Source organism: Vanessa tameamea, chromosome 4 (genome assembly GCF_037043105.1).
Source record: "Vanessa tameamea isolate UH-Manoa-2023 chromosome 4, ilVanTame1 primary haplotype, whole genome shotgun sequence".
In the NCBI taxonomy this organism is placed as follows: Eukaryota; Metazoa; Arthropoda; class Insecta; order Lepidoptera; family Nymphalidae; genus Vanessa; species Vanessa tameamea.
The window spans coordinates 1,271,043-1,299,022 of record NC_087312.1 but is presented as its reverse complement, the minus strand read 5'-3'; the positions used below and the strand labels follow the sequence as shown (position 1 = coordinate 1,299,022).

The 27,980-nt window shown below is 33.0% G+C and overlaps 2 protein-coding genes across 4 annotated transcripts in view; one reads left to right on the top strand and one right to left on the bottom strand.

Annotated features, from left to right (window-relative positions):
* LOC113396655 (uncharacterized) overlaps positions 1–27,936 on the top strand; it is an 82,315-nt gene extending 54,379 nt beyond the window's left edge. For 2 of the 3 annotated variants that reach the window (XM_026634685.2, XM_026634686.2), the window contains exons 2-13: positions 10,469–10,739; positions 13,800–13,976; positions 15,010–15,345; positions 15,430–15,529; positions 15,607–15,789; positions 18,804–18,981; positions 19,152–19,336; positions 19,513–19,729; positions 22,626–22,762; positions 22,965–23,105; positions 23,193–24,396; positions 25,009–27,936. In XM_026634685.2, the coding sequence (XP_026490470.1) occupies positions 10,469–10,739; positions 13,800–13,976; positions 15,010–15,345; positions 15,430–15,529; positions 15,607–15,789; positions 18,804–18,981; positions 19,152–19,336; positions 19,513–19,729; positions 22,626–22,762; positions 22,965–23,105; positions 23,193–24,396; positions 25,009–25,013 (3,134 nt within the window). In that variant the 3' untranslated portion in view covers positions 25,014–27,936. The remainder of the gene's footprint in view (positions 1–10,468; positions 10,740–13,799; positions 13,977–15,009; positions 15,346–15,429; positions 15,530–15,606; positions 15,790–18,803; positions 18,982–19,151; positions 19,337–19,512; positions 19,730–22,625; positions 22,763–22,964; positions 23,106–23,192; positions 24,397–25,008) is intronic. The other variant, XM_026634687.2, reaches the window with a different exon arrangement.
* Positions 2,815–27,980, bottom strand: part of LOC113396705 (rRNA-processing protein UTP23 homolog) — an 86,258-nt gene continuing 61,092 nt past the window's right edge. Inside the window, exon 3 of the mRNA XM_064219883.1 lies at positions 2,815–2,824. The gene's annotated coding sequence lies outside the window, so the exon portion shown is untranslated. The remainder of the gene's footprint in view (positions 2,825–27,980) is intronic.

The following is a 27,980-nucleotide window of genomic DNA, read 5'->3' as shown; positions in this document are numbered from 1 at the left end:
ATAAATAAAAACAAATCAATATTTGAATATGATTACAATTGTGAATATAATTGTCGCTAACAAATATCGAAAAGCCAAATACAGTACTTATCTTTACTTTAGGTCTGTCTGTCTGTCGGCAATTTAACGTATAAAATTTTTTTTGCGGGCCTTATTATTAAAAAAAAAAAAAATATCTCTTGTTCTTTCAAATGTCAAACTCAAACTCAAATTCCTTTATTCAATATAGAAGCATTACACTTATTTATAGTCAAATTAAACACTACCACCGGTTCGGAAAAGGAACTACCCTGACCTAAGAAGAAACTCAGCGGGTCTTTTTTTTGTCAATTTTATTATTTACATACATTGAATATGAATAGAATATCCAAAATGATAGATACTCGTCAGTATTTTATTGATAATAATAATTCGTATTATATTTAATATCAAGTATTACAGTCTAATTGAGTCTTGCATCGAGTCAAACATCAATAACTTTGTATTCTGTGTTCCGACTTTAAGGGTGAGTGAAACTGTGTAATTAAATCACTAAGGTCAAGTGACATAACATCTTTGATGTCTTTTCAAATAAATCTTTACTATAATTTTACAATATCATATCATTATATCATAATATTTTATCATATCATATTAATCAATAAAATAGTTATTTTTTACAAAATTAACGCGATAAAAGTATTCAAATTAAATTAACTCTTTAAATGAACGCAACTAATCTGTAAAATTATTGAAGTATAAATATGATTTCTATGAAATATAAATTATCTTTTCATCTATGGTACTTTTTAATTTAATTTTTGCAGAGGTGTTTGTCGGGTGACATCAATTTATATTAGAATGGATCAAATTAATTGACATCTTACTAATAAATATTATAAATGTGAAAGTTTATAAGCTCAAGTCTACGCTCGAACAGTTATAGATAAAAAATATTTATTTGTATTATTATGATGTGTGCGCAATAATTAAAAAAAAAAAAACAAGATAATCAGGACGAATATTCGTTATGAGAATATCATAGACTAAAAATAAAAAAATAAAATATTGATATAAACACTACACTTAACAAAGTGATTTACATAACTTGCACTAGATGTCACTAGTAATATTTATAATCTGATTATTTTAAAATATCGAACGGAACAATTATAATAGTATAAATATTTAGTCGTAACAGCCGGTACCCGTATAATAACGGTAATCATCATTGTCTCCATGACCCAGTTATTTCATATACTAGGTATTAATGAATATGTTTATTATTTACATTCATCTTCATTGGATTATACCAACTGTTTGCTTGAATCCCCTTATCAGTAACTATTTTGTAATAATTAAGTACACATTTTGTAATAATATTTATATATGAATACAGCTACTTAAGCCTAAACAAATATTATTGACATTTTTTACGGCTTATTATTTTTTCAAAATGAAAATTTTCTGTATTAAAATAGAAGCATACTGTGAGGTTGTTTTTTTTTCTTTTTTAAATATACTATTAAAAGATAAAAACAATCTCACAGTATATATCTACGTTGCATCATACAATATTTTATATACCTAATGATATTTTTGTCGACGAAGAAATTTAAGCGAATCTTTGTAACTACTGCTATGTTACCCCTGCGAAAGCGTTGGTAATAAAATATTATAAAATATTATCAATACGAATGTTTGTGAATTCTAATGTTCATTACGTAGTCGTAACTGGATGTATTTTGACATAATTGACTTTTCCGAAAAGAACTAAAAAAATGCACTAAAATTTACCAAAAATTATTGGAGGCAATTTAAACTGATTAATAGTAATAGCTTAAATAACGCTTCCCAATTGCCCGATTTTCCCAAATCCATTATATTTTTGCGACTAATAAAGTAATTTACATTATAAAGTTTGATATATAAGGCAACGGCTCTAGTAAGTTTATTTTGTTATATTTTCAAAGTCATATATCAAAAGATATTAATTTAATACATTTATATATCAATACCTACTCGTATTTTTAAACGATATTACATTTCCACGTCTGCCCATTTACTTTTATTAAAAATATAACATGCTTCGTGTCGTTTTCGAATTTCGAATTTATAGTAATTAGTATTTTATATTCTTTGAAATTATTAAGAAATAATAAATAAAAATGCAAAAACTACAATGAAATTCATGCTATGTCCATAATTTGAATGTCGCTATTTACAACTGACGAGTTATTTTTCTAAAATTTATAGCTTTGAGTGAATCAATTTAGGTTCTTTAAAACATTCGACAATAATATTTACATTCTCAATTCGGGTCATCAAACTCATCGTATTAATGAATTCTTCGATGGTATTTGCATAGCTTCCAGTCGGTGTGGGCGAATAGTGTCTCGCAACAATATCGTCGGATCGATACTTCACAGAAAAGTGGAAAAACCTGCATCTAACAAATCTATCCAAGTTGCAATATACAGGAATAACTCATCTATGTATATTGTGACAGAGTTTTATCGTTTAAAAGTCTTAGAAATGGATATCATCATTTTTTTAGAACAGTTTGATAACCATTGAGGTATTTCGTAAAGTAATAAATATTTATGTAAAATTAGAACTTGGTGGTAGGGCTTTGTGCAAGCCCCCCTTGGGTAGCACTTACTTATGTATAATACCGCTCAACAGCAGTATGAATTATTGTTACGGTTTGAAGGAGTGAGCCAGGGTAACTACAAGCTTAAGGGATGTGACATCTTAGACATCAAGGTTTGTCCGCCTAGCAATATCATAAAAAAAAAAATATTGCAGTCACAGATAAATAATAAATCCTATGTATTTTTTTACTCTATTGAACGAGTTGATTAAAAAAAGTTCTTATATAATTGAATACGCAATAAAAAAAGTTTACATATAAACATAACTTAAATAGTTAGCCTTACATAATATACGAATTTTACAATCTCCGCGTCAAGATTTAAAATTGTAATGTCACGTGCGACGCCACGTTGTTACTATTCAAAGCGACGTGGATACTGTCAAAGAAATTTATTCAGAATTTGACCTATTGTCATCGATATATCTTACAAATATACAGGGTTATTGGTAATTCGACGTATTCCCGTTAGGAGGTGATAGGGGTGACTATTTGCGATAATTTTAACCCCCATATGCATGATGCAAAAGTGAACCAATTTTGAGTTGTCACGTTTATTAGATTTTTTCGTTTTCCGTCTCGCATTTTTAAATTTGGACCGATAATGATTGTTTAAATATTGAAATATATCCAGTGTTTAATCGTTTTTATAAATCAGAAGAAAAAAGTAGATTTTAATCGAAACTTTTTTTTTAATAAATTTTTGAAGTTGCAATTTTGACTTATTTTGAAAAAATCTAAAAAACGCGATTACTCAAAAATGGTTCACTTTTGCATTATGCATATGGGGGTTAAAATTATCGCAAATAGTCACCCCTATCACCTCCTAACGGGAAAACATCGAATTACCAATAACCCTGTATATACAGTTTTCATTGCTTTTCATTTTACCTTTATAAATATCATAATATGATACTACACTTCTATCAGGCATACGGTTTAAGCGAATGCTGTGTGAATGGTGACCCCTTCTTGACCTTATAAAATAGATGTATTTGTATATAAACCTGTATGAAACCAAAACTGTCCTTAAAATTTGTAATTTGCAAACCTTTCTCGTAGATATTTAGGTACACTTAGATTTCTAGACTCGGTTTTTTTGAGTGGGTCAGTCAGGATAAAATATTTTATAACCATAGATAGACACATAAAATATTAATTTTAAACCGTATTTGTTGCTAGTACGTATTGGCTCGGGAGTACGTGGTAGGCGTAAATATTAAGCACTAGAAAATACTTTGGTTTGAACACAGACTCTGTAAGATTGTTGATCTGTTAAGATTTACGTTTTCTAACCACCTCGGTTTAATTGACTCATTTAATCTATTGATATTCGCGGTGAACGCTAGTAAATCTCAAAGTCGCTATTATTTTTTCCAGCACTTTCAACAATCGTCACATTTCAGATAATTTAAAAAAAACCTTTAATGAATTATATAAATGGTACTAAAATCTGTTCGGTATTTTTTGAGTTTATCTTTTATACTTTTATAATACTTCTAAATTCAATACAATGCTGCTAGTAGATTTAGTAAACGAGAGACGAAAAGACTTCCCTTTATATATATATTGGATGTATTCATTAAAATCACATAAAATATTTTCAGTTAAAGCATCGCTTGTAATTCAGTGACGATCTTGAAACAAAATATTTCAAAATTAATATGAATTGATTATTTCAAATTAATATACATGGAACGTTTCGACACACATCATTTGATGTTTCGTAATTGTTAAATATTAATGAAATTCAAATTAAATTTTTATACGCGCCATGTATTTTAAATATTCATTTGGCTTAATATAAAACGGACAGGTGAGGAAGTGAGATAGACATAAATCACTGAAATAATATTCTTAATTTTTACATACAAGATTTAAAAAAAAGAAAACTTAAATTAGTACAGGAAGTCAGGTGAGAAAATGGGTTACTTAATGTTATTATTATTATATTATGTGGTCATTATCGTCCATAGACATTTTCACCGCAAGTTTTGGTGCTAGAATAATTGTTGGTTACCATCCATACGTACACCCACCATGGGCGTACAAAATTCCCCCTAACTGTAAAAATAGTCAACTTCGGTACTATGAGTTACAAATTACAATTATCTGCCATTGTTCATATCTAGAACAGTTACAGTATATTTCTTAGAATTCAAAAATTAGTCTTTTTAAGTTTTAAGAAAAGTACTCTACAAATGACGTCACTACGTACGAATTAATAAGGCAGCCATAAAAAATAACATTTTAGAATTTACTTTTGTACTACCTACTTTTGTTGACAATTTATTTCTTAACAGCGAAATGTTTACATTTGGCTCAAGATCTTTTAAAAATTTAAAGGGGCCGGAATAAATCACTAAATTTATTTCCCCTTTCATTCTTTACTAAGTCTTCTTTTCCGTCAAATTAAATGGCTATGAGCTGACATCTTTCGTCCCAAATATATAAATAAAATAAAATAATCTTAGATTACCTTAAATTACCTTATATATTCTTAGAAAGTAAGATTATAACTGTTTATTGCGGGATTTCTTTATCACAAACCCGAGTTCCCTTAATATTGCACGATTAATATTGACCATGCACCGATAAATTAAAAAAATAACACAACTTTTTTTTTCATAAAAGGCGACGACAAAAAGGCAAGCGATATAAAATTTCACGTTTTATACAAATATAATTCTGCTAATACAAAAACAATAAAGCACGATGTTATTTATTTACATAATAGATATGAAGTGTGCGTTTATTTTGATGTATATTTCATCGATGTCGTTTGTGAACGATAAGTGTGATAGGTCGAGAGTCGAGACACGCCGGGCTGACAGGGCAACGAACTCTGCTACCTTGCAATTTAAATGCTTCTTACCCTGGCGTCATACACTCGATTAAATCCAACGTAAACTTCGATATATTCATGGTAAATCAGACGCCTTCATACTTTAACGTAACTTCTTTTTTTTTTTTTTATTCTGACAGATCATAATTCTGACAGATATATTTAGTTTGTAATAATGTTGATAGTATAATCTGCGCCCTGTCGGTACAACTAGCCGTTAAACTAAGAAGTATTTTTAAAATAATGTTTCTGTTGATTTCACCTAATGTATCATTATTTTTATATCTATTGCGTGTTGGAATTACATTTCATTGACCGTTTTATCTGAATATATAGCGATTTCATGCACGACGATACAATGATGTTTAGAATTAACAAAAAATATTGGTGACGAGGTACAATGGCGCAATACTTATTAAAAATTTAAAAGAGAAAAATAAAACAATTGAAATTTAGTGAATGTAGTAAATTTAGTGAATAGTTATTGAAAAATAAAAAAAAATTTCAACGTAATTTGTCAAACAACTCAGCATATAGACTTTTGGCTACATAATACAAAGAATATCTATTTTTATTTAAAGATTATTATCTTATGTCAATAGTTTTATTTATTACGCAATTAGAATAAATAGAGCAATTTATTGTAATGGCCTCCAATTAAAATGCTTGACGCATGTCGTCTTACACATAGGTACAAACATTGTTTCGAGAAAATTCTTTAAATCAATTCAATAAAAAAAAACGGACATGATTTGACGACTCTATGAATATACTAAAGGGCATAAACATTTTAAAAAAAAAAATTTTATACGTTTCATAAAATCTTAATAAAAGAAACTTAAGATTGTTTGGTTTGTTGTTTTGTTTTCTTTTGTTCGTCTTGATTGTTTAACGTTTCAATGTTTTGTTATAAAAAAATCGAATATTTTTCAAGAAAAGTCGATTGTGAGTCGACGCATGCTCTGAACTAAACATGAGCAAGGCGAAATACGACCGAATTATCGTTTACTCTGTATCAGAGGTGGCTACCGAAAATCGTTGAATGTTGCTTAAATTGATACCAGAAGACTAAACGATCTCAAAGTAACAATCTTAGATTATTCATATACTTAGATAGAGCGTTGCACTACAAAATAACTAAAACAAACGAGCTAACTTTACCATCTTGGTGTGCGTGTCGGCTACGCTTGACACTCGCCAAACGCCACACTACTTTAACCACTTGGTTGGCCACTATGTAACAATTGTCGTTGTAATAAATTTACAAATAAAAATAATAATAACCAAAATCCAAGTATTTTTATGTCGTTTGATTTCGCCAATCGTTTTTTGAATAAAAACTCAACTAAGTTCACTTAAGCATATCTATTAAACATACCGGAGCTGGGAATGCAGACTGCAGACTCTTCCGAGAAAAACCGCCAGAAATTAATAACAAATTACATTACATATTATTATAAATAAGATTCGATTGTAAATGAATTATTTATAGTAAACAACGTATACTATTTTATATAACACAGTTTATATAATTTGTATATCAACTGAACCATCGGTTCTACCCGTGGGTATATAAAGCTTTGTAGCACCCCAAACCTTCACCCCCTATTTTACACTCTTGAAGGGGGAATTAAAAAAGTAGCCTATGACCATCCCTGGGACACAAACAATCCGAATTTAACCTAAATCGTTTCAGAGATTTTAGCGTGTAGAGGTAACAGACAGAGCTACTTTCGTATTTATAATATTAGTAGGGATAGAGAAGCAAGCAAAAGGGTCACCCGACGTTAAATTGCTACCATCTCACAGCAAACAGAGGCATTGTCAGTACAGCGTTGCATGGCAACATTGAGTACCAAGCTGTTATCCATTGTGCCTACAATTACACAGGCTTCACGCACCCTTCAAAGTCAATAAGAATTGTTTATCGCTTTGATCAAGGGTTACACAAGCAGAAAGATTTAACCAGCAAATAATTCTACCATCAATAAAATTAATTATCTATTAGTGATAATAATACTCGATAATGATAAAAATATTGATCCAACTGATAGTACAAATTTTAATTCTATTAATGTGTTCATAATTAATTAATTTTCTGGTTGACAAAATGCATACTGAGAATTTATAGAATTTGACTTTGATTACAAGTTTGTATCCGTTACATCCCGAAATCCAACAATTCCGTTACACACAGATAATTAATTTAATAAATATTTTAAAATAATAGACTAAACGTATCGACTAATTTATATACAGATGCGTTACCAATATTTATTGTAGACATCTGATGCTAATCGACACCTCGTGTTTGATTTATCTGTCCTCAATGTACCTACAACGGTTGACTTGAACCGTATGAGGTTACAGCTGGATTAATAATCAAGATACCTTGAAAGTCTTAGCTATTAAGATTCTTAAGATTTGAAATGTTAAATTAAACATTAAGTATCGTAAAAGTAGTAACGATTTATTCAATACGATCACGGAGCTGTGTGTGATTATGTGGATCTTAATCAAAGACAATAGGTTTATATCCGGGCAACCGCCAATGAGTTTTCTTGTGCCGAATAAGTGTTTATAAATCATCGTGTTGACAATTTGCATCTGTTTGATGCCATTTTGTACAATGTTTGTCTACTTGTCAGACAAAAGGGCAGAATGATCTCCACGTCTTTAAAATCAGACAAAGGACATTTATTGGTTTTTACATTTACCTTATGACAATATTAAGTTGATATTGGACATGTATTCATTAGTATTGTCCAGTTACGATTATATTTAATCAAGTTATTTTATTTATATAACAATAAGTATATACCAAAACAAAATTTGCAATTCTCTGGATAAAAAAATATTAAAAGTATATATATTTTATTTAATATTAGTAATAAATATTAGTGTTTCATATATATCCATATTAAATTTTATAGATCTGAATTATTTTAGTGTCTCGAGGCATTCAGATACGAGGAACATGACTTAATTGACTTAAATCTCAAGGCAAGCAAGAATTCGGTGACTTCCTACAAACCTATTCCTCGACAGATCGAGGTGACCACATACCATCATTAGGCACATTTGTGGATCTGACATTATATATATATATATATATATTTAAAAAAAAAAAACTGAGAAAGACAATTATGTAGTTTTTTTAAATAACTTTACTATGTTTAGGTATAAATGTAACCAACAGGCACATTGTAACCGCTTTAAAGATAAAAAAATTAAAAAAAGCTTAAGTTATATTTAACTTCACAATTTGTATGTATTTATTTAGCAGTATATAAATTATAAATATCAGATACGAAATATGTACCAGATCTAAAATATATACAATAAAATGGTAAAAGTATCTCTAAGTAGAAAAAGTTTGACATCCCTTGGAGATATTTCTTCGACGCACAACATAGAAAAAAAAAATTAAAATTAATATGAGACCCTAGAAACATATGTATATATACATAAGGTTGCTATATATTATATTAATTTAATTCTACGGATATCGGAATTTCAAAGTATTACGACTTTTTTATGTGTATTTCTTCATTCTCCAAACTTTTAAAAATGCCGGCATTTAGGCGTTTGATTAAAAAGTAATAAAAACTTTAATTAGTTTTTGAGTGCGCCGCATTCAGATCAAAACGTCATACATATATGATATGATATATGATATGATATAATATGATAGTAACGTTAAAATATGCTGCTTATAAAAAATGTTACAAAACTACTTACAGCCAACAAAACTGACAAATATAAAGTTCACGTCTACACCTAGTTAACAGTTTCGCGGCATCGACAGTCGACAGTGCCAAAATAAATATATCGTTTCTAATTTCTATGGTAATTAACGTCAAAAGCAATAATGCTATAAATTGAGCCGTAGCACGCTGCCTGAATACTGACAAGCACGAGATTTTAAGTGATCCATCCGTCTAAATGTTTACGTATTCAGTGCCACGTTTGAATTTACGACGATCGTCTATACTGATTGCTATCTTTAATACTGCCGACTCAGTGTTTCGTCCTAGAGAATAATTAAATGTTAACACCGGTTCAAGGCTACCGAGGCACAGCATACAGATAGCTGAATTAGTGCGTTTATCTATAAATTAAATATAATTTAGCATTAGCTGCCAAAAAGCTAACTTGGATGAATTTGAATTTTGTCATAAAATTACAGTCAATAAATATCTCACTATTGGTCAAATTCCTTGCGCTACGTGAATGCGGTTTCAGCTCGTCCTACATGCCCCTACTTCATATGGGGAAATCATATACTACATCTTCATAGTGGGGGAAACGAGTGAAAACGTTTTTCCAATGGTTTGATGAATACACATGTGAACTTCGTTCGATACAAGCAGGTCCCTCCAATTGTTTACCTTAAATGTCGAATGAGATGAATTATCGATACAATTCAATAGGAGTCAGACTCGTTTAAGATTAATATAGTCTAACGACTGGCCCACCTAAGCTTAATAATATTAAGTTTACCTTACATAGGTAAGGTAAACTTATACTAGAATTATTACAACTATAATCTTTATTTTGACAGGATACCATTGCGAGACATTACTGCATTTACCAGCTGTATTTTTCTATTAGTGACTTCTAGTATATCTCTGAATAATTCAACTGAAATCACTGATCTGATCTTACGTCGTACCTACTTACATTACAAGAGGTACGACCGAATATAGTAAATCTGTAGGAATATTATAAAATGAAACTTAAATACGTGAAGAGTGTGAACGATAGGATGGCAAGACAATTAAAAAATCAATACTGATTATAGATATAATATAAACTTATGTGTTTCGTTTTAATTATTCACAAAAATATCTAATTATTTAATTGGGAAGACGAGACGTATAGCTTATTATATTTAATAGAAAGCTAGTTTAATTTAGTTTATAAAATATAAAAGCTAATAACTTCATATACGCTTGGACGTCGATCTAACACTTACTGTTTGTCGACAGGCATGAAAATGACTATGTCCACCACAGCGACAATGAGCGCCCGCGTGCACAGGAAAGTGATGCGAGCGCCGCATAAACGCGCACACCCGGGGAAAATGCTTCACGCCGGGAAGATGGTGCATCCGGGGAAAAACTTTCACGGACCGGGCAAGTTCGCGCACCTGGGCAAGTTCGGGAAACTCGGGCACTACGCACACACGCACTCTTTGCGACCGCCCGAGCCCTGCGAGAATAGTAACGACAGCGGTCTCGGACCAGACCCGGTTAACAGGTGAGAGACTAACTCATTATCGTAGCATGATTTTAAAGCTAAGTAAATCTAACTACAACTAATTTCAAATAGTTTAGATTTCGGGCATGCTTTAAAACGTACTCGCTTCATTGCTTTTGTCAAATGTGATCTCGTTGCCATAAACTTTTAAAATTGTAACATTATAACATTTTTTTACTTAATATCAATCTACATATTACAGAAGTTTGACCATTCACAATAAGGAAAATTGTAATTCATATTTATCAACAGTTTGAGGAATATCCTCAAATAATATAACTTTGTCAAATTCAATTATAAACAAGATATGTGATACGGACCACACTATACCAGTCAGCCTATGTTCAAAACGCCATTGCTAATAGATTTCATTGCATATACTGTAGTCATAACTGGTAGTGTAAATACATTACATCATCTATCGAAACTACTTCAAAAAGACAAACTTGAAACAAAATCACACGTTTCGTAAATAAAATTACATATTTATCTATGGTAAAGGTAAATTTAAAAGATGTTAAAAGAAACAGTAATTAATTTGATAAAAGACATAGTTTCATAAAAATTACATGACATATGTCGTAGGATGATTTTATAATTCCCAAAAAAAACCACGAATAATTAGACAATGGTGATATTGGCAAAATCAAATCTTAAATTCCGAAATTTAAAAAAAAACACTCAAGGGGTAGCGCCGACAATAATTTATAAAAAAGCAGAGTTGACAGAGTTTTTTATTATCCCTGTTTTCGCGATACCAATGTGGTTTTCAAGAAAATACGAATAGTTAAATCATCATACGACATATTATATACAAATTTCACAATTCAGACCGATTCTAGTATTTAATCAGTAGAGATAAGAAGAAGTATCTCAAATTCACCCGAAAAAGTATTTACAGAAATTTTTGATATGAGGGTTCCAGAAATTTCCAGAAACGCTAGTAGCTACAGCCAGGGTGCTACCTGAGATTAACATTTATGCGTTTATTAACTGGGATTTATACTGTAATATACTGGGATTTGGTTAGCAGAATATTTTGAGAATAGCGCTTTTTGAAAGCGGCTGTAAAAAATTCTCTCTTTAATTCCATTTTACTCGACCCAGCATTAGTGCGTTCCATCAAATTACATTCTGTAGCTACATCAGCGTAATTTAAACTTCATACTTTTTGAGGGATAATTTTTATTCACAAAGATACTCCCTTACCTTTACAATCTATCATTGAACGGTAGAAATGCAGTGACAAGAATTACAAATAACACAGATAAAAAATAAACTTTATATTGACACGGAAGTTGATAGCGACCGTGTGAAACCGATCAAACCGATCGAAATTATCGTGTCATCGAATAAAATTAAAACAGGTTGTGTTAATTATTGAAGTGAATTTAAAAAATAGAGAAAGTTAATTAAATTAAAAAAAAATGAGTTAATAATAATAATAATTAGTGTTACTTACAAAGATGGAATGTACTGTAAAATACAATTGATTTATAATCTTTTAAAAGTTCTAGTTGATACGATGGCGAAAATAGCATTTCATAAACAATTTGTATTCAGCGAACGATAATTACAGAAGATAAAAGTTCTGACTTTACGATAAGTGGACAATTTATTTAACCGATTTCTTATCGACATCATTAAATTATTTTGTAGGTTATGTGAACTGAGACTATTATATTACATAAACTAAACGCATGAGTGTAACGAAGCGAACTATCCCATTATTCGTACCTACTAGGAACCAGTGTATCGTCGTTTCAGTATAATATGAGCTAGTTCAATTATAGCTAACAGGATTAATCTTAGGGCTTTCAAAACATAAGATTTTGCTTACGGTTAATGAAGTACCAACGTTTTTGAGCAGGGACCACCAACCTAAAACAGATTCATTTCCAAGGTTGAAATATAACCTAAGAAAAATGTATTATCAATTTAATATTATTATTACCTTTCATAAAACGATTAATATAGTAAAAAAATTTAATGAAGTGTTAAACACGTTAAAATCCTGTTCAAATATATATATATTTTTTTATAAAACTAGTGAGAGAAATTCACTAAAATTATCTAAATTTCAATCATAGCGAAGTTCACATTAACAACGCCACATGGCGCGGCTGTGGAGTACCGGCGCACGTGCTAATTTGTATTTTTGGCACGAACCGTTCGTGAATCATCCGCCGATACTATCTTTATTTAATCTCTTGTAGCGATACTGAAGGATTTACCTGAACACATCTAACCATTTTCATAAAATTTAATATTCATTTCTGCTTCATCACAAAAATTATCTGAGATAATCTAACCTAATTAAGCTACGGTATCGACCATTATTGATCGATAGATTTGCTACAGTTCTTTGACTATTATTGCGATACTATGCTCATGTCAATGGCTTTCTTTTTTTTAAATCATTCTATCGTACTTAGACTTTTTCAAGTGTGTGTATTCGAATCGTAAACACTAGTAGCAGTTCCGTCTCAATGATATATGTGACGCATGTTTATATTTAAAGTGTTTTGCAAATTTTATATATCAAAATAACTACTAAAGCTCTGAAATAATATAAAGCTTAAGAACGGTTGCCAAAAATACCGCAGTCGGTGCTAAGAGATGACGATACACGAGTTCCAGTTATAGAAGAATTATCACTACGCTACTTGCGTCAATACTTTAGAAATTCGGTCCGGTTTCTTAATTAGATGAATAAAATTATTAGTTTATGATTTTAAAATTAACGTCACCCAATTATGTATATTCAAAATAGAAGAGATTACCAAATATCATCATACGAACTTTAACTTAACGAGATAAATTACTGCTAGTCGCCCAGTAGTACTAGTGTCATAAAAACAAATAAGTTAGTCTCAATTAAATTCGTCACGTCACAGCTTATAAACTGTAAGGACTATAATACTAAGTCGTGGGAAAACTGTAATTGCTTACGAAGTATTAACATAAAACATAGTAGCTTGTATGTAATCTGGGTGACGTTTTTCATAGTATGAATCATCCTTGATATGAAATATCTAAACAGTATCAGCATGTGCGCAGATTATCCGAGGTAGCGGAGGAGTGGGAACAGCCGGAAACGAAAAGGCGGCGCGAGAACGAGACGGGTGTTAAGATAGAATGCGACGACGCTAACGATGCGTACGCGTTCGCGCTGCCCGCTGCGCCCGCGCATTCGCCCGCTCTGCCCGACGCTGCGCCCGCTCTCCCTATCCCCGCGTACGTTTTAACAGATACCATTTTATTTACAAATTGATGAAAATCCTACTGATTTCTAATTACAAAGATGCAAAACCATAATAGTTGCGGACGCAGCGTTGACAGACCATTATAAGATTCGCTTCAAATAGATTGTCACTCAATAATCTAACATTGATCCTAGTTGGGCACGTGAGATACTGTGATCGACATTACCTATCACGCATTCACGCGTCATCGTCACACGCTGCGCCTCTCATTACATATAAATATATATATATGTATGTAATACATATGTACAGAAAGTTGTAATTCAAAATATACAACTATTAGTAGGTATAAATAAGGCACCTAAAATATACCGAAATTTTCAATTATATTTGCTTTTTTTAGCATATTGTAATTTTTGAAGTAACATTAAGAACATTGTCAAAATATTAGAGATTTTAATTAATAAAATAAATTAATATTAATGTGTATTAGCTGATAAGTATCAGGTGCACTTTAATTAATCTATAAATATTGCACTTTATTAACTCAATATAAATAATCACATTATACTTAGAATAGCTATTCAATAATGTACTCTTTAGTACTAATATGTTAACTATAAAGTGCTCCCAAGATCGCAAATATGCATCTTCAATTTAATAATTCCTTATAAATATGGCAAAATACCTTTTCGTAATAAATTATCTGCCGACCTCCATACTGAGTAACAGATAAGTAGTGTTCTGTTTAAGCCTACTCTAGTCGTATCTATGTTTTTGCTGAAATTAGCTTTTTTACCATTCAATTGCCGGTTTTAGTTTAAAGTTGTCACGTTCAATGCATAACAGTCTTTACGTCAATACAATTACGTGACCTTTAGTAAAATAATTATCATCATGTGACTGATATAACATTAAAACTATAAAAAATATATTTGATCACATCGTGATATCATCACCTCACTACAAAAATTGTATAAAATCTATTCAATATTGTACATTTTCTTGTTTGACATAAAATTCGTTGAAATCCCAATATTAATAAAACCTTTGTCGCATTTCAGGATAAGAGCTGGTTGCAGTATATCTAGTCCAAGCATATCGGAGACACCTGGAAAACGATTTCAGGATCCCGCGTACAGATCGTGTGGCAAACTGGGTAATAGCGGCAAACTCGCTACCAAATACGCTGGCGGAGGAAAATTGGGTGGAAAGTTGGGCGGTAAGCTGGGTGGGAAGTATGGAGGTAAATTGGCGCAAGCCCTGGCCAGACGAAGAGCACTAGCAGCCATGTCACATTCAGGCCCACCTGGTCTATCTGCTCCGCTTTCCTGCAAGTCTCGGGATGGAACAGTGGAGCTACAGATATTATGCCAACCCGAGACACAACACAGAGCGAGGTAACCCTCGTATGATAATTACCTACTAATTGTAGCACGTAATATCCGATAAATAAAAATTAAAATTGAATGTAATTTTTACAGATACCAGACAGAAGGCAGTAGGGGTGCTGTTAAGGATAATTCAGGAAATGGCTTTCCCGTTGTAAAACTTATTGGTTATGATAAACCAGCTGTTCTACAGGTACGATCTTAACCCCATGCGATCTTCTATCGTAAGTAACAAAGAAATAAGAGTTAACATTCCGAATCAATTCGCAGGTATTCATTGGAACGGATACGGGTCGCGTTGCGCCACATATGTTCTACCAAGCGTGCCGCGTCTCCGGAAAGAACTCGACGCCCTGCAAGGAGAGGAAAGAAGATGGCACTGTAGTCATCGAAATTGACCTGGAGCCCGCCAAAAACTGGCAGGTTACGTGCGACTGCGTTGGAATACTCAAGGTTAGGAAATGACTCGAATTTTATGGCAAATATGGAATTGGCTTCATTTATTAATTTATATAGGCATCTTGAAACGAACATTGAATTTGAATAAATGTCGTCTACATACCGCAGTCGAAGATATCGTGACAAATTCCTGTAAATCCTGTGTATTCTTAGACTATGTCAAAGACGTATTTACTCAAGAACCAATAGTAATAAGATTACATCGTACATTTATAATGTAGGTGACAACTCAATCGAATGTTACCACTTTTTAAATTATTTTGTATAAATTTAACCAGACTTTAAATCTACTTAGACTTTGATCACTTAGTGGTAGGGCTTTGTGCAAGCTAGTCTGGGTAGGTACCACCCAACCATCAGATATTCTTCCGCCAAACAGCAATACTAAATATTGTTGTTTTCCGGTTTGAAGAGTGAGTGAGTCAGTGTAACTGTAGGCACAAGGAACGTAACATATATATAAGGAATGTTTAATATTTCCAACAGCACCAAAGTCTATGGGCCGTGGTAACCGCTTACCATTAGGTGGCCCATTTGCACGTCTAAATAGTTATACCATAATAAAAAATATTATCACAGGTATTGTAAGCGTAGTCTATGCGTATAGGAGATAACTTATCATTTCATTTTTGAATCATCATGGTACCATTAATGTAAAGAACATAAATGTATCCGTTCCCTTCAAAAGAACGTTGCAAGAAAACTTTAAAAACATACAATGTAAAAAAGGGCACTTAAATAATTAAAAAAATAACTAATAATAATATCTGAGTATAAATTATTTTAGGACAGTAATAAAAATGAAAGTGTTACTAATTCATAACTACCCGCAATCCTTAAAAGACCACCAGATGTTCCTCTGTTGCCTTGAGCCAAAATATAATTAGTATGATCGTTATTGATATTAACGAAAAACGCTGCTCAAAAACATTACTCTTGTAAACATACAAACCGATAGAATTTATCTTTGGAGTAAAAGTCACGCTCGAGTCAAAGTAATTAATACTTTACTACGGTCACTTGCACAAGTGAACTGTCGTCTAGAAAAGTAGTTTCATACCAATTAAAGAGTACCTTATATGAGTCAATACGAACCGGTTAAAAAATAATGTAGGCCACATTACTCGTTTTTGTATTTCGCCGATTGAAAACCTAAGATCGAGCTTCGACCGGATTTTAAATATTCGATTCTATAATGGCATAAGACGATGACTTGTAAATAAAATAATTACGTTAGCGATTTTTTATCAATAATTGAGAATGTATTGGACATCATTTAAGACCTTTGATTGTTTTTTATGTTATTGGTTGGCTTATGAGAAATTGGCCCTCCGGATAGTAAGTGTCGTCGATACTACTCATAAAAATTGGCGCTGTAACAATTTTGAACAAACAAACGTTCTGCACATGACAAAGCGCTACCAACCACATTAACAAAGATGTTATGACCCTTGTGCCTGCACTTACACTGGCTAACTCACCCTGCAAACCGGAACAAAACAATACTAAATATCGATGGCTGGCAGTTGCGTATGTAATAACTGGGTGGTACCTAACCAGAGAAGTTTGCACAATACGTTGGGTTTTGTCTAACCTCCAAGTGTTTTATTGGACGTTGTTTAACAAATACAATTTTAATCAATAAACACAAAGACACGTTTTAAGATAGGTCTTAAATTTAACGTTGTGTTTCAATGCAATATGCTCATAATTGTCTCAATATCATTTATTAATTATCACTAACCGCACTAATTTATAAATGAGGAAGAGTTTTAGACAACGCTGTGTTCTTACTATGAATGTCAAATCAATGGTAAAACAGAAAGGAAACAATCGGTGTTTAACTAAATATACGAAAAACCTTGTATGAGATAGGCTGAGAGAGTTTAAATTAACAATTTTGAGCTTTTTAATCCGTGTGATTTTCGCTACTGTAGGAAACAGACACCGCATATCGTCATAAGAGCCGACAGAGTATACTAAAATCCTTATCTCGTTGTATCGTAATTCAGATTACTTGGGCGAAAACTTAACCAACAGTTACATAGCATCGCATAGACCGTAAGACCCTATGTTATATAGTTTAGAAAAGTTGCAATAAGTTCAGAATTTGCGCCACAACATTGTTACAGCAAACAACAAACTCCCGGCTAAAATACTCCAAGGGGCAATGATCACAGCGTAGACTGTGAACGAATGGGATAGACAAGCGAATTATGATGATGAGTTAAAGAGCAGAAATGTGCTGTTTAACTGTTAGTGAAATAATACTTTCATATTTATATACATATAAATAAATAACAATGAAAGCTATTTTTATCATTTAATAACAGTTCTTAAATACAGACCGTTATATAATATACTTATCAAACAATGACCCAATTGGAAATGAATCGAAATTATGAATATATAGGCACGTGTTTATCTATGCGTTATTTTAGCGCGCCCTTTGCCCCGGCAGGCTATCTGCCTCCGCTATCGGGGGTCAATGTGCCATACGCTGCGCATTGGAATGTCGCTGTGATATGTTGTAAAATTTACAAAGCGATGCATTTTAGTTCTGTGAAATGTATTGTATTATGAGGAAGTTCATGTATTAGTCGGTTCCTAGTTGAACACTATTGATGTTGAATTTTATGCAATATTAAAGGTACAAGATATTTCTAAGGCGTTTTTAAATTATTGCATTAATTGGAAACACCATAATAAAAATATTTAGATGTGTTATAATCATAAACAAACACTTTATAATAATTTCATATTATCAGTTTAAAAACAGTTTATTTATTATAACGATTTTGAGGTATTTCTGGACGTAAATCATACTGAAAATTAACTTTGAATCTCCATTATACCTCGTTTAAATATAATAATAACCACTTTTTCATTCTCATTCAATTATAAACACTTTAAAGCATGTCAAGGTTTTACTAAATCTCGTATAAGGTTCAAATAATTTTATTATACGTCTAGACGAAGTCACTAGTTTAAATGTGTACATATCACAGGAACGCAATGTAGACGTGGAGCATCGGTTCGGTGAAGCGCTGGGCGGAGCGAGCGGCGCCCACGCGGCGAGAGGCAAGAAAAAGTCGACGCGGTGCCGCATGGTCTTCCGCACTGAAATTCTGGACACCAACGGACAGCCGGAAACGCTCCAAGTGTGCTCCACACAGATTATTTGCAGTAAGTACTATATAAATCGATCCATACTACACGTACATACCACACAGTTCCAGTAAGATTACGATCTGAAAAAACAGCTGGATAAATTTTAGTCAATTAGGTCTATCAAATCGTTAAAACCATGCATCGACCACACGTAATATTTACTAATCTTATTTGGATTATTCTAGCTCAACCTCCAGGCGTACCAGAAGTATGCAGAAAGTCCCTCGTGTCGTGTCCAGCTACAGGAGGCTTGGAGTTATACCTATTAGGGAAGAACTTCCTTAAAGAGACCCGGGTAGTGTTTCGATTGCTGCAAGACGGCGGCACCTGGGAGGAAGAAGTGGCGCCTGATAAAGAGTTCCTGCAACAAGTACGTTTTTTTTAATACTTATTAGGATCACTCATACAGGCCATATTGAAGAGATACACTACCCTCAACAAACATTCGTAAGCTGCGCCAGAAAGTGGTTATAATTGAGTTCGCCCAACTTCCTATCAAACCCAACTAACAGCAGCACCCTAAGCCTACGTCTGATCTGGTTGCAGACGCACCTCGTGTGCTGCGTGCCGCCCTACCAGCGGTCGGACATCACGGAGGCGGTGTGCGTGCAGCTGTTCGTGCGCTCGGCCGGCAAGGCGTCGGAGCCGCACGCCTTCTACTACACGCCGGTCACGAGACACCCGCTGCACTGCACCACACACCCCTCGCACGCGCACCACGCGCACCACGCGCACCACGCGCACCACGCGCACATGTCGCAAGGTAATTTTATACTTCTTCCGCTACGCTGCGTCACGATTGTGTGTGTATCATTTGAATTCTATTTCGTATAAAATTTAAGATAGTAATAAGAAATAGTTTTTGTTAATTGTTAAGTAATTTTTTAAATTATGACTATGATTGCAGTGTAAATAAATCAAAATGTCTTTTGATTTGAAAGGTTTATGTGTAATATATAATATTTTATAGAATACAAATGATGCACACGTGCTAACATTGTGTGCGATATATAGATTGACCATTAGGTAAATGTTATAGAATGTTGCATGACTAACTTAGCGGATATTATACATTGCTTAAGTAAAATAATATTTATACGAAATTGCTGACTGTAAGTCTCTGCTTATGTAACGAAAATAAACGAAGTTAATAAACAATGCGTACTCCGTAGCCAAATGTCGCTCTAACAACATTATAAAGTCGTTATCGTCTCAGACTCTGAGCATATTTGATTTAAATATGTATCTTAATTGCTGAACCGATTTCAACGTCTTATATTATCTAAAGTCGGTGGAGTGTAATATAATATATTTGCTTTAATCTCTCACATTAAATCACAAAATCGTTGAATAAGACTCGAACATTTAACGATATTTTAAACTAATTCAAACTTAACCTTTAATATTGATAATGTTCCAAATTTAAAATATTCTTGTTGTTGATCAAATATAATAATAATATAGATTAAACAGAAATATTACGAGATACACTTGATTAAATAAAAACTACGGCCACGCGGTCTTGGTATATTGGTGGTTTAGCGTGAGAGGTGATAACAATTGGATACACAAAGCGCTCGTCCAATTAACAAACGTGAATACTTTATCATTTTATTTTATTTTGTACGCATAGAAGAGACATATCGGTAGCAAATTACACTACGGCTGGTATAAATATGTTTGTAGATGTCGCTCTGTGCATTCAAAGCACTAACCCATCTAATACTCGAAGGCTTGTACTAACGCGATAACATTTGCTTATTCCCGCGCATGCGGCGGTGTCCATGTCGCCACATATGTTGTGATATTGTTTAATGTATAATTTTAGTGAAGTTTGGAAGAAATGACTGATGCGTATATGCGTACTATTTCTCTCCCGTCTGTTCAAGCTAGGTCTGTCTAGGTAGCGAGCTCGGCCGCCGCCCGCCGCCGCACCGCCGGCGTCTATGGTACTGCCACGCACTCGCACGCACACACACACACTACACAGAGACCATCGCTTCTCAACAACCATCTTACCAATCCATTGCAACCGAACGAAACGAACTCAACGCTAAAGTTAATCGAATTCATCGTTGATTTCTTGTCTTTTTATTACGTTGAAATACCTCATACGCAAAAATATTTCGCTTAAGGAGTCACGGCCTTAAAAAGATTTCGAGGCCTTAAGAAGGTTGAGAATCGATGCAAAATACAATACTCGACCACATATACGATACACGTAAACACTGACGTACCTTTAACACACGTGTACATAAAAACCATACCGTTAATTCATACAAACAATAGGTGCAAATTTATTGAAAAGTTACATGGTGAGTTTAAACATCGTAACGCAATCGACACGAACATACACGGATACAGATAATTAATACATATATTTTTTTTAAATATAAAATTTGCAACCGATAAATAACTAAATATCCTTAATTGAATGATACGAAATTATATTATCTGTTTAAAGTTTACTTAAAAACATTACTGTAACAGATATACGGAAAACTTACATAACAAAATACGTACAAATGGCATAGTTGATTTTATTATTTTCAGTGATGGAAGATTTTATTTTATAGGTTTATTTTGTACTTTATCATAGAAAAGGAGGACATTCCAAGATCATTAGAAGAGATCAGAAGATATAATTAGATTTATGGTTTCATTAAATTAATTTTAGTTGCTTTATTTTGATTTTAGGTTATAATTAATTTCTATTATCTGCACTGTTTTAAATGTGCATATAAAAATGAAATGAATTATAAAACTATTTGAAACGTAAAATAATATTATTAGCATTTTCAATAAAATGTAATATTTTTAAATATGGACACACATAATGAATTCTGAAATTTTTCGAAAGAATAAAACAAATGTTACACATCACAAAAAATATAAGTTCTTATCGGTATTTTCTAAATTTAACTAATGATTAGCATGTTTATATAATAAGCATGTTTTATATTGTCACAAAATAAAAAGTTTTTTTTATTATATTATTAAGCTGACGAAATATTGCCAGTGGAATAAACTATTTATTTACTTAGTCTTTTCATTATAAGTACTATTACAATTCACACAAAAAACGAACAATTACGAAAATCAAATAATTCGGTTTGTTAATATAGGTACTTATATGTTAAATATTATTTTTTGTCAACATCAAACATACAAAGTTAATCTTACGTTTCGGATTACAAAAGTAACAGAACTCACAATGCATACGATACACACGACCTCTGTCCAAATCACTCTCTCCACACGTAGCTAGTTGCCTTTCGTGCCAAAATGTAATTATTTGTCTTCATATTTTTAATACTACTCCCAACTCCATTTCAGTCAAGCTATTATACTCGTCGACGTTGACAAGTTGAAATTATATTACTAAATGTATCTGTGTCAGATCCACGTTGTCAATCAATTTATTCGCACCATTGTTTGTTTTTGTAAATAATTATATAATCTGTTAGGATTTTTACTAAGTTTTACCAATATTCTTAGTTCTAAAGTTCTTTTGTGTTAAGTATAAAAATCTCTAGCACTTTCGGTCGCAATACTAGGGCCACTCGTCTAAATTGACGGAACTGAAATGGATTTGGTAGTCGGGCACGCAGCTAGGTAGCCCGCCGTACCCGGCCAAGTGTAACGAACCTTGTGAACAGGTGAGGAGGCGCGACCCGTGGTCTGCTGGGGCTCCGGCGGTGCGGGAGGCACTCTAATGCCGCCACCGCAGGCACCCGCTCGACGACCATCACTCATCGTACCTGACCCTCATTCACCTTTGGGCCTTAAGAGTGAGGTAAAAAAATTGCTCGTATTATACTTACGAATTGTTGTTAAAAAAAATGCCTAAAAACTAAATATTAGATGGATAGAAAAAAAATTTTGGATTCTTAAATATTTTTTTACTCAATAAAATAATATATCTCTTTAAATTTTCTTCTAAAATTTTATATTTTTGTGACACGTTCAATAAAGTCTTAATAACTGTCGGCCATCAGGTAACGGATGACTCCAGTCAGCACTCGCTGATAGATGGCTCAGAAAGCTGCTCGGAGGGCGAAAAACCACTTCCCGACGACCTCAACGTCATGGACTTGCGCCTCAAGTCCGAAACCATCGCCCGGGACGGGCAATCGCAGGTCAGAACCCATCATATGATATAATTAATTCTATAATTCATCGTCAAATACTATCGTGAATCTAAATCTAAATTTTCCAACTAACAGGTTACCTATGGCAGCGGTTACGATTCTATCAAGTTATCTCCGACCACTCCCTCCCAGACCGAGTCTCCTTCGCTCATGGTCTCTTTTACGCAGCAACTACAAGCCATTCAGAACCAGGTCCAGACTGATAAAATGGTTGAGTCAGTTACGGCCGCCATTTTCAACTCTGATAACGGTGGTCAAATATATGACCAGCCCATACTACCGATGAACACGATGGATACGATGCAGCAACTCATTTCTGCGAAAACGGCGATGGATCCCCTGGAATCGGACATGAAAGTACTCAACTCTGAACTAATGATGACAGACTCGAGAATGCAATCAACAGTGTTGCAGTCAACAAACGAGCAGAGACTCATGGTGTACAACCAGGTGCAGCAAGAAAGAGAGGAAAGTTTTAACCCATTCGGTGCTATAACAAAAATGGAAGCTACGCAGATCAAACAAAGATTGGCTCAGCAGACCGCTCACATGGAAGCGCTGGTGGAGGATGCCATGAAAGCAACGGCGGCCATGCTCCCAGCGGACGCCGCCAAGCTAGACGAGCTGGTCAACTCCAGGGTAGACGACCACCTGTCCGGGTCCGCAACCTCCCCTTCTACGGCTTCGCACGCGTCTGACGTCATACTCAGTCCAAATGCGGCGGTCGTCTCTCGGAACTCCGCGACCGAACTCCTGCCCCCGATGTCGACGTCCGCCATTCCCCCAGACGTGATCCTGAATCCGCAGGTGTCGCCGAGCATGCTCTGCGACAACAACCAACGCATAGTGCTCCCAAACGGCCCCTCGCAGGATGACCTCATGATGATGCCTGACATACCCACATCGGTGAAGACGCCGCCCGCCGCCGTCAAGTCGATGATTCTGAACGCGGCGGCCGAGATCTTGACATCGGACACGACGATGAACGCGCTTGTCACGTCGGCCATCAACACGGCCAACATCCTGTCCACGGAGAACGCGGGGGGCGGTGGCATGCAGACGACGGACGCGCAGCCGCCGGCCGAGCCCGCGGGGGAGGCTCCGCTGGCCGCCATGTCGCAGGCCGTGTCGCAGGCCGTGACGCAGGCCGTCTCGCAGGCCGTCTCGCAGGCCGTGTCGCAAGCCGTGTCGCAGGAGATGACGGCGCCCGTGCAGGGTCTCACCGACATGAGCGACCAGGACCTGCTCTCCTACATCAACCCCAGCACCTTCGACCAAGGTGAGTACATGGACATTTGCTTCTTCTCCGATCGTACTTGTTGTGAGCAGTGAACGGGTTCTAGGAACAGTTACTTTTACGAGTATTTAAATAATTCCTTCTATTTTAATAAGCACCGAACGACAATAATTAGCATTTTGTATGATTACTGTGTAGTTCCAATTTAACCTCAGATAAAATTTAAACTTTTCAACTAAGTCATAGTTTATACGGGACTGATTTCATTGGATAAGATTAAAATTAAATTATCCAATTAATTTATCTAAGGAAGTTTTAGGTAGTTTCGTTTATTAATTAATTCTTATAATAACTGCCATTTCGACATAATTGTGACATGGATGTTATAGTTGTATAAAATGAATCGTTAAAAGAGTATTTTGCGTTAAACGTTTAAATTTATTTTGCTAGTGATACAAATATACCCATTGACTGATGGTGCACTTAAAGTACACATCATAGTTATTATACATTAACGTATTATTTAATTTTTATGTCAAATTTATATAATGTAACTGAAATGTACATAGTTTAATATATATGTATATATATTATAATACTTATATTTATGGGTAAAGAAAGAAATACATACTAACGAATTTGCGTCTTTTGCAGTGTGAGGTGCCGCACTAATGCATTTCGTAGCGAGTACGGGCTCAAAGCAGTTTATATGTGAATTATTAATAAGTGTAACTAAATAGTTTAAATTAAGGCATTATAATCTCTATGTGTGGTATATATAACTGGTTTTCGTGTTATATTGTCAATAGAACGTTTGGGTCAATTAATACATGTGAGTCAGTATTACAGGGCTAATAAATAAAGGCACATGCGTTGTTTAGTGGAAAACCATAGATTAAGTTAACTGTCAAAAAATAGAACATTTTAACCTATTACAAATAACAAAGGCATCAAATTATTTCGAAAATTATTGTTTTCAATAAAGACTGCTGAATTTTGCTTGTACATCTTTCTTTTTATTGTAATCAAATTAATTCGTTAACATATATGTTATAATGTGAGTTTTTTTTTGTTTTCTAGAAATTTCTTTGGTGTTCTGTTAATGAAGGGATGTCCTAAAAGGTTAATTGTATGTATTTTATGAATGTTTAAATTTTATAAATGTTGATATATGAATGATTGTATCAAGTTTTATGATTTCGAATTTTATTATGTAAATAGTTGATAGATTTGTATTTATGACGTATTTTTGAAGTGCGGTGGCGGCCATCTTATCAATAAAAGAGAATTTATTATATTAGATACATAAATAAAATCATTTCACAATAACGGAAATAGTTTTACATTGCTTCCTATGAAATGGAACACAAAATGACAATTTTTAACGTAGAAAGATTTTTAGTATTCTTTTAGAAATATAAAAACGATTTTAAGGTAGCCGTCAAAACCGCTTGTATTAAAACTCCATTGTGTACACTTGCCTTTATTAAATACCGCGAATCAATATTATGAATACTATGTTTTTGTTATTTACAATAATTGCACAAATGTTTCAATAATAAAAAAAAACAGAAAGGCAATGTAGGCAGTGGGTAAAAGTATGAACGTTAGACCTACTGTTCACTGACGTACACTACACTGCATTGACTGCAACGTAAATAGAAATTTGTGTTTTTTTGCGTATAGCGAGTGTATTTCGTATGTCATTTATTGTGTGGTGCATCTCTGAGTACTTGCTGATGTACAGTGAACTTAAGTGATTTAACATTAGCATTAGTTTATTCGTAAGATTAAGGCGACGTTACATGGCGATTTGAGTAGAAATTATGGTAATATACATTTATATCAATGCATACATATATATTTTTACTTATTTACTTTTGGTTGAATAAATTGGCATATACAATAAACCAAAAAATAATTACTAGATATTTCACGTCGTCAACTTTAATTATAACTTTAATCAAATCGCAATGTCATGTAGCCTAAAGGACAACAGTACTGATGTGATAGAGCAAAGATTATATAAACGTAGTATATTATGTATACATACAGTTCATATTTGTAGGTAAAGTCGAATGCTACATATTAAATGTGCCATTTACTATATGTAACCTAATTATAGATAGTGTAGGCGTAACGCGAATACTTCGATGTCATCGGATGATTGTTTTTGGCCGACAAAAACTGCTACAATAGAAAGCAGATTCATCATAACTTAAATGTTTATTGCAAGGCTTTGCGTGTTATTTGTTAACATTTTATTCCTAAAAATGTCATAGATATCTGTCAACTTTGACCTTTGACGTTTCATTAGGGACATCTAGATTGGTGTTTTATAACAACGTATTTAACAAAAAAATACTCCCTATTTTACAATATTTATATTCTTTAAATTTAATTTGAAAGTACTTATTCAACAGACTATTTTATTTCGATAAATTATTTAAAAAAAAAACACAATAATTTGTAAAACTTTTTTCAAATACAATATTTAATAATAGCAAGAATTATTCTGGAGATTTTTCGGCAATGATGGATCTGGCTAGATTTATATGTATTACATGGGTCGATGTTTGGAAAATCTTTTTGATAAATCATTATTGAATGCAGATCAATTAATTACATATATAGGGACCATGTCGAACAATATTCCATATTATACAATTTAGAAATTATAACAGTTTTTATATAAAATATACAATTATTTTAATAGTCTTTACCATGTTAAATGTGTAACATGTTTTTTCACAAATAGATAGTTTACAGTTTTAAATAATATTTATAGTATTTTGTACAAGAGAAAAAATTGGTAACTGAATCTCTACTAGCAGGTCTACAAGTGTTATAAAATAAAAACAAAAAATATTTCTGTATTTGTAAGTAAACAAATAAACTATTTAAAAAACCTTAAACTATTATGATGAATTATTTTATAATTATATATATTGTTTACCTTTTATTGATAAATATTGTACATTAAAATTTAGATATTTGTAAAAAGTTTTAAAACTATTTTTGACTTATTATCGAATGTTATTTTTTTATTTCATTAAAATGTGTTATATATAAAAATATAAATTGTTACTAAAATTTTATAGATAGCAAGTTGTATGTATTCATAATGTATAAAATTTATAATTTACTTATAATGAACACATCACATTTTTATAATTATTATCTGTCTTCCATGTTTATTTTTGAAACGCGGAAAAAGTCTAATGCACTTGACAACGAAGAAAAGAAGATAATGATTGTTAATTATTTATTGTGGAACTTACGACTTATAACTATTCATCTAAACATTCGTTGTGCGTAGTCATTTTTTCTTGATTCTTACAAAATAATTCCTTTTTGGACTACATGCGCAGTGCATGAGTGATATTTGTGATAGTGCATGCAATTTTGTATTGAATTAATAGAAAGTTGAAGCTTTTAATTATATGGACAATGTAAAGATTTGTTCAGTGTGCTGCGTAGCATAGATCTCTAGTCGGTCTAATTCAATGCAACTTGCCGAGGTTTACGATGATCATCTATATGTTATTTGTTTTGATGTAATTGATTAAATGTTATACAAAAGTCACGGATTTTCATTTGTACCTTATATAAATACTCATCCCATT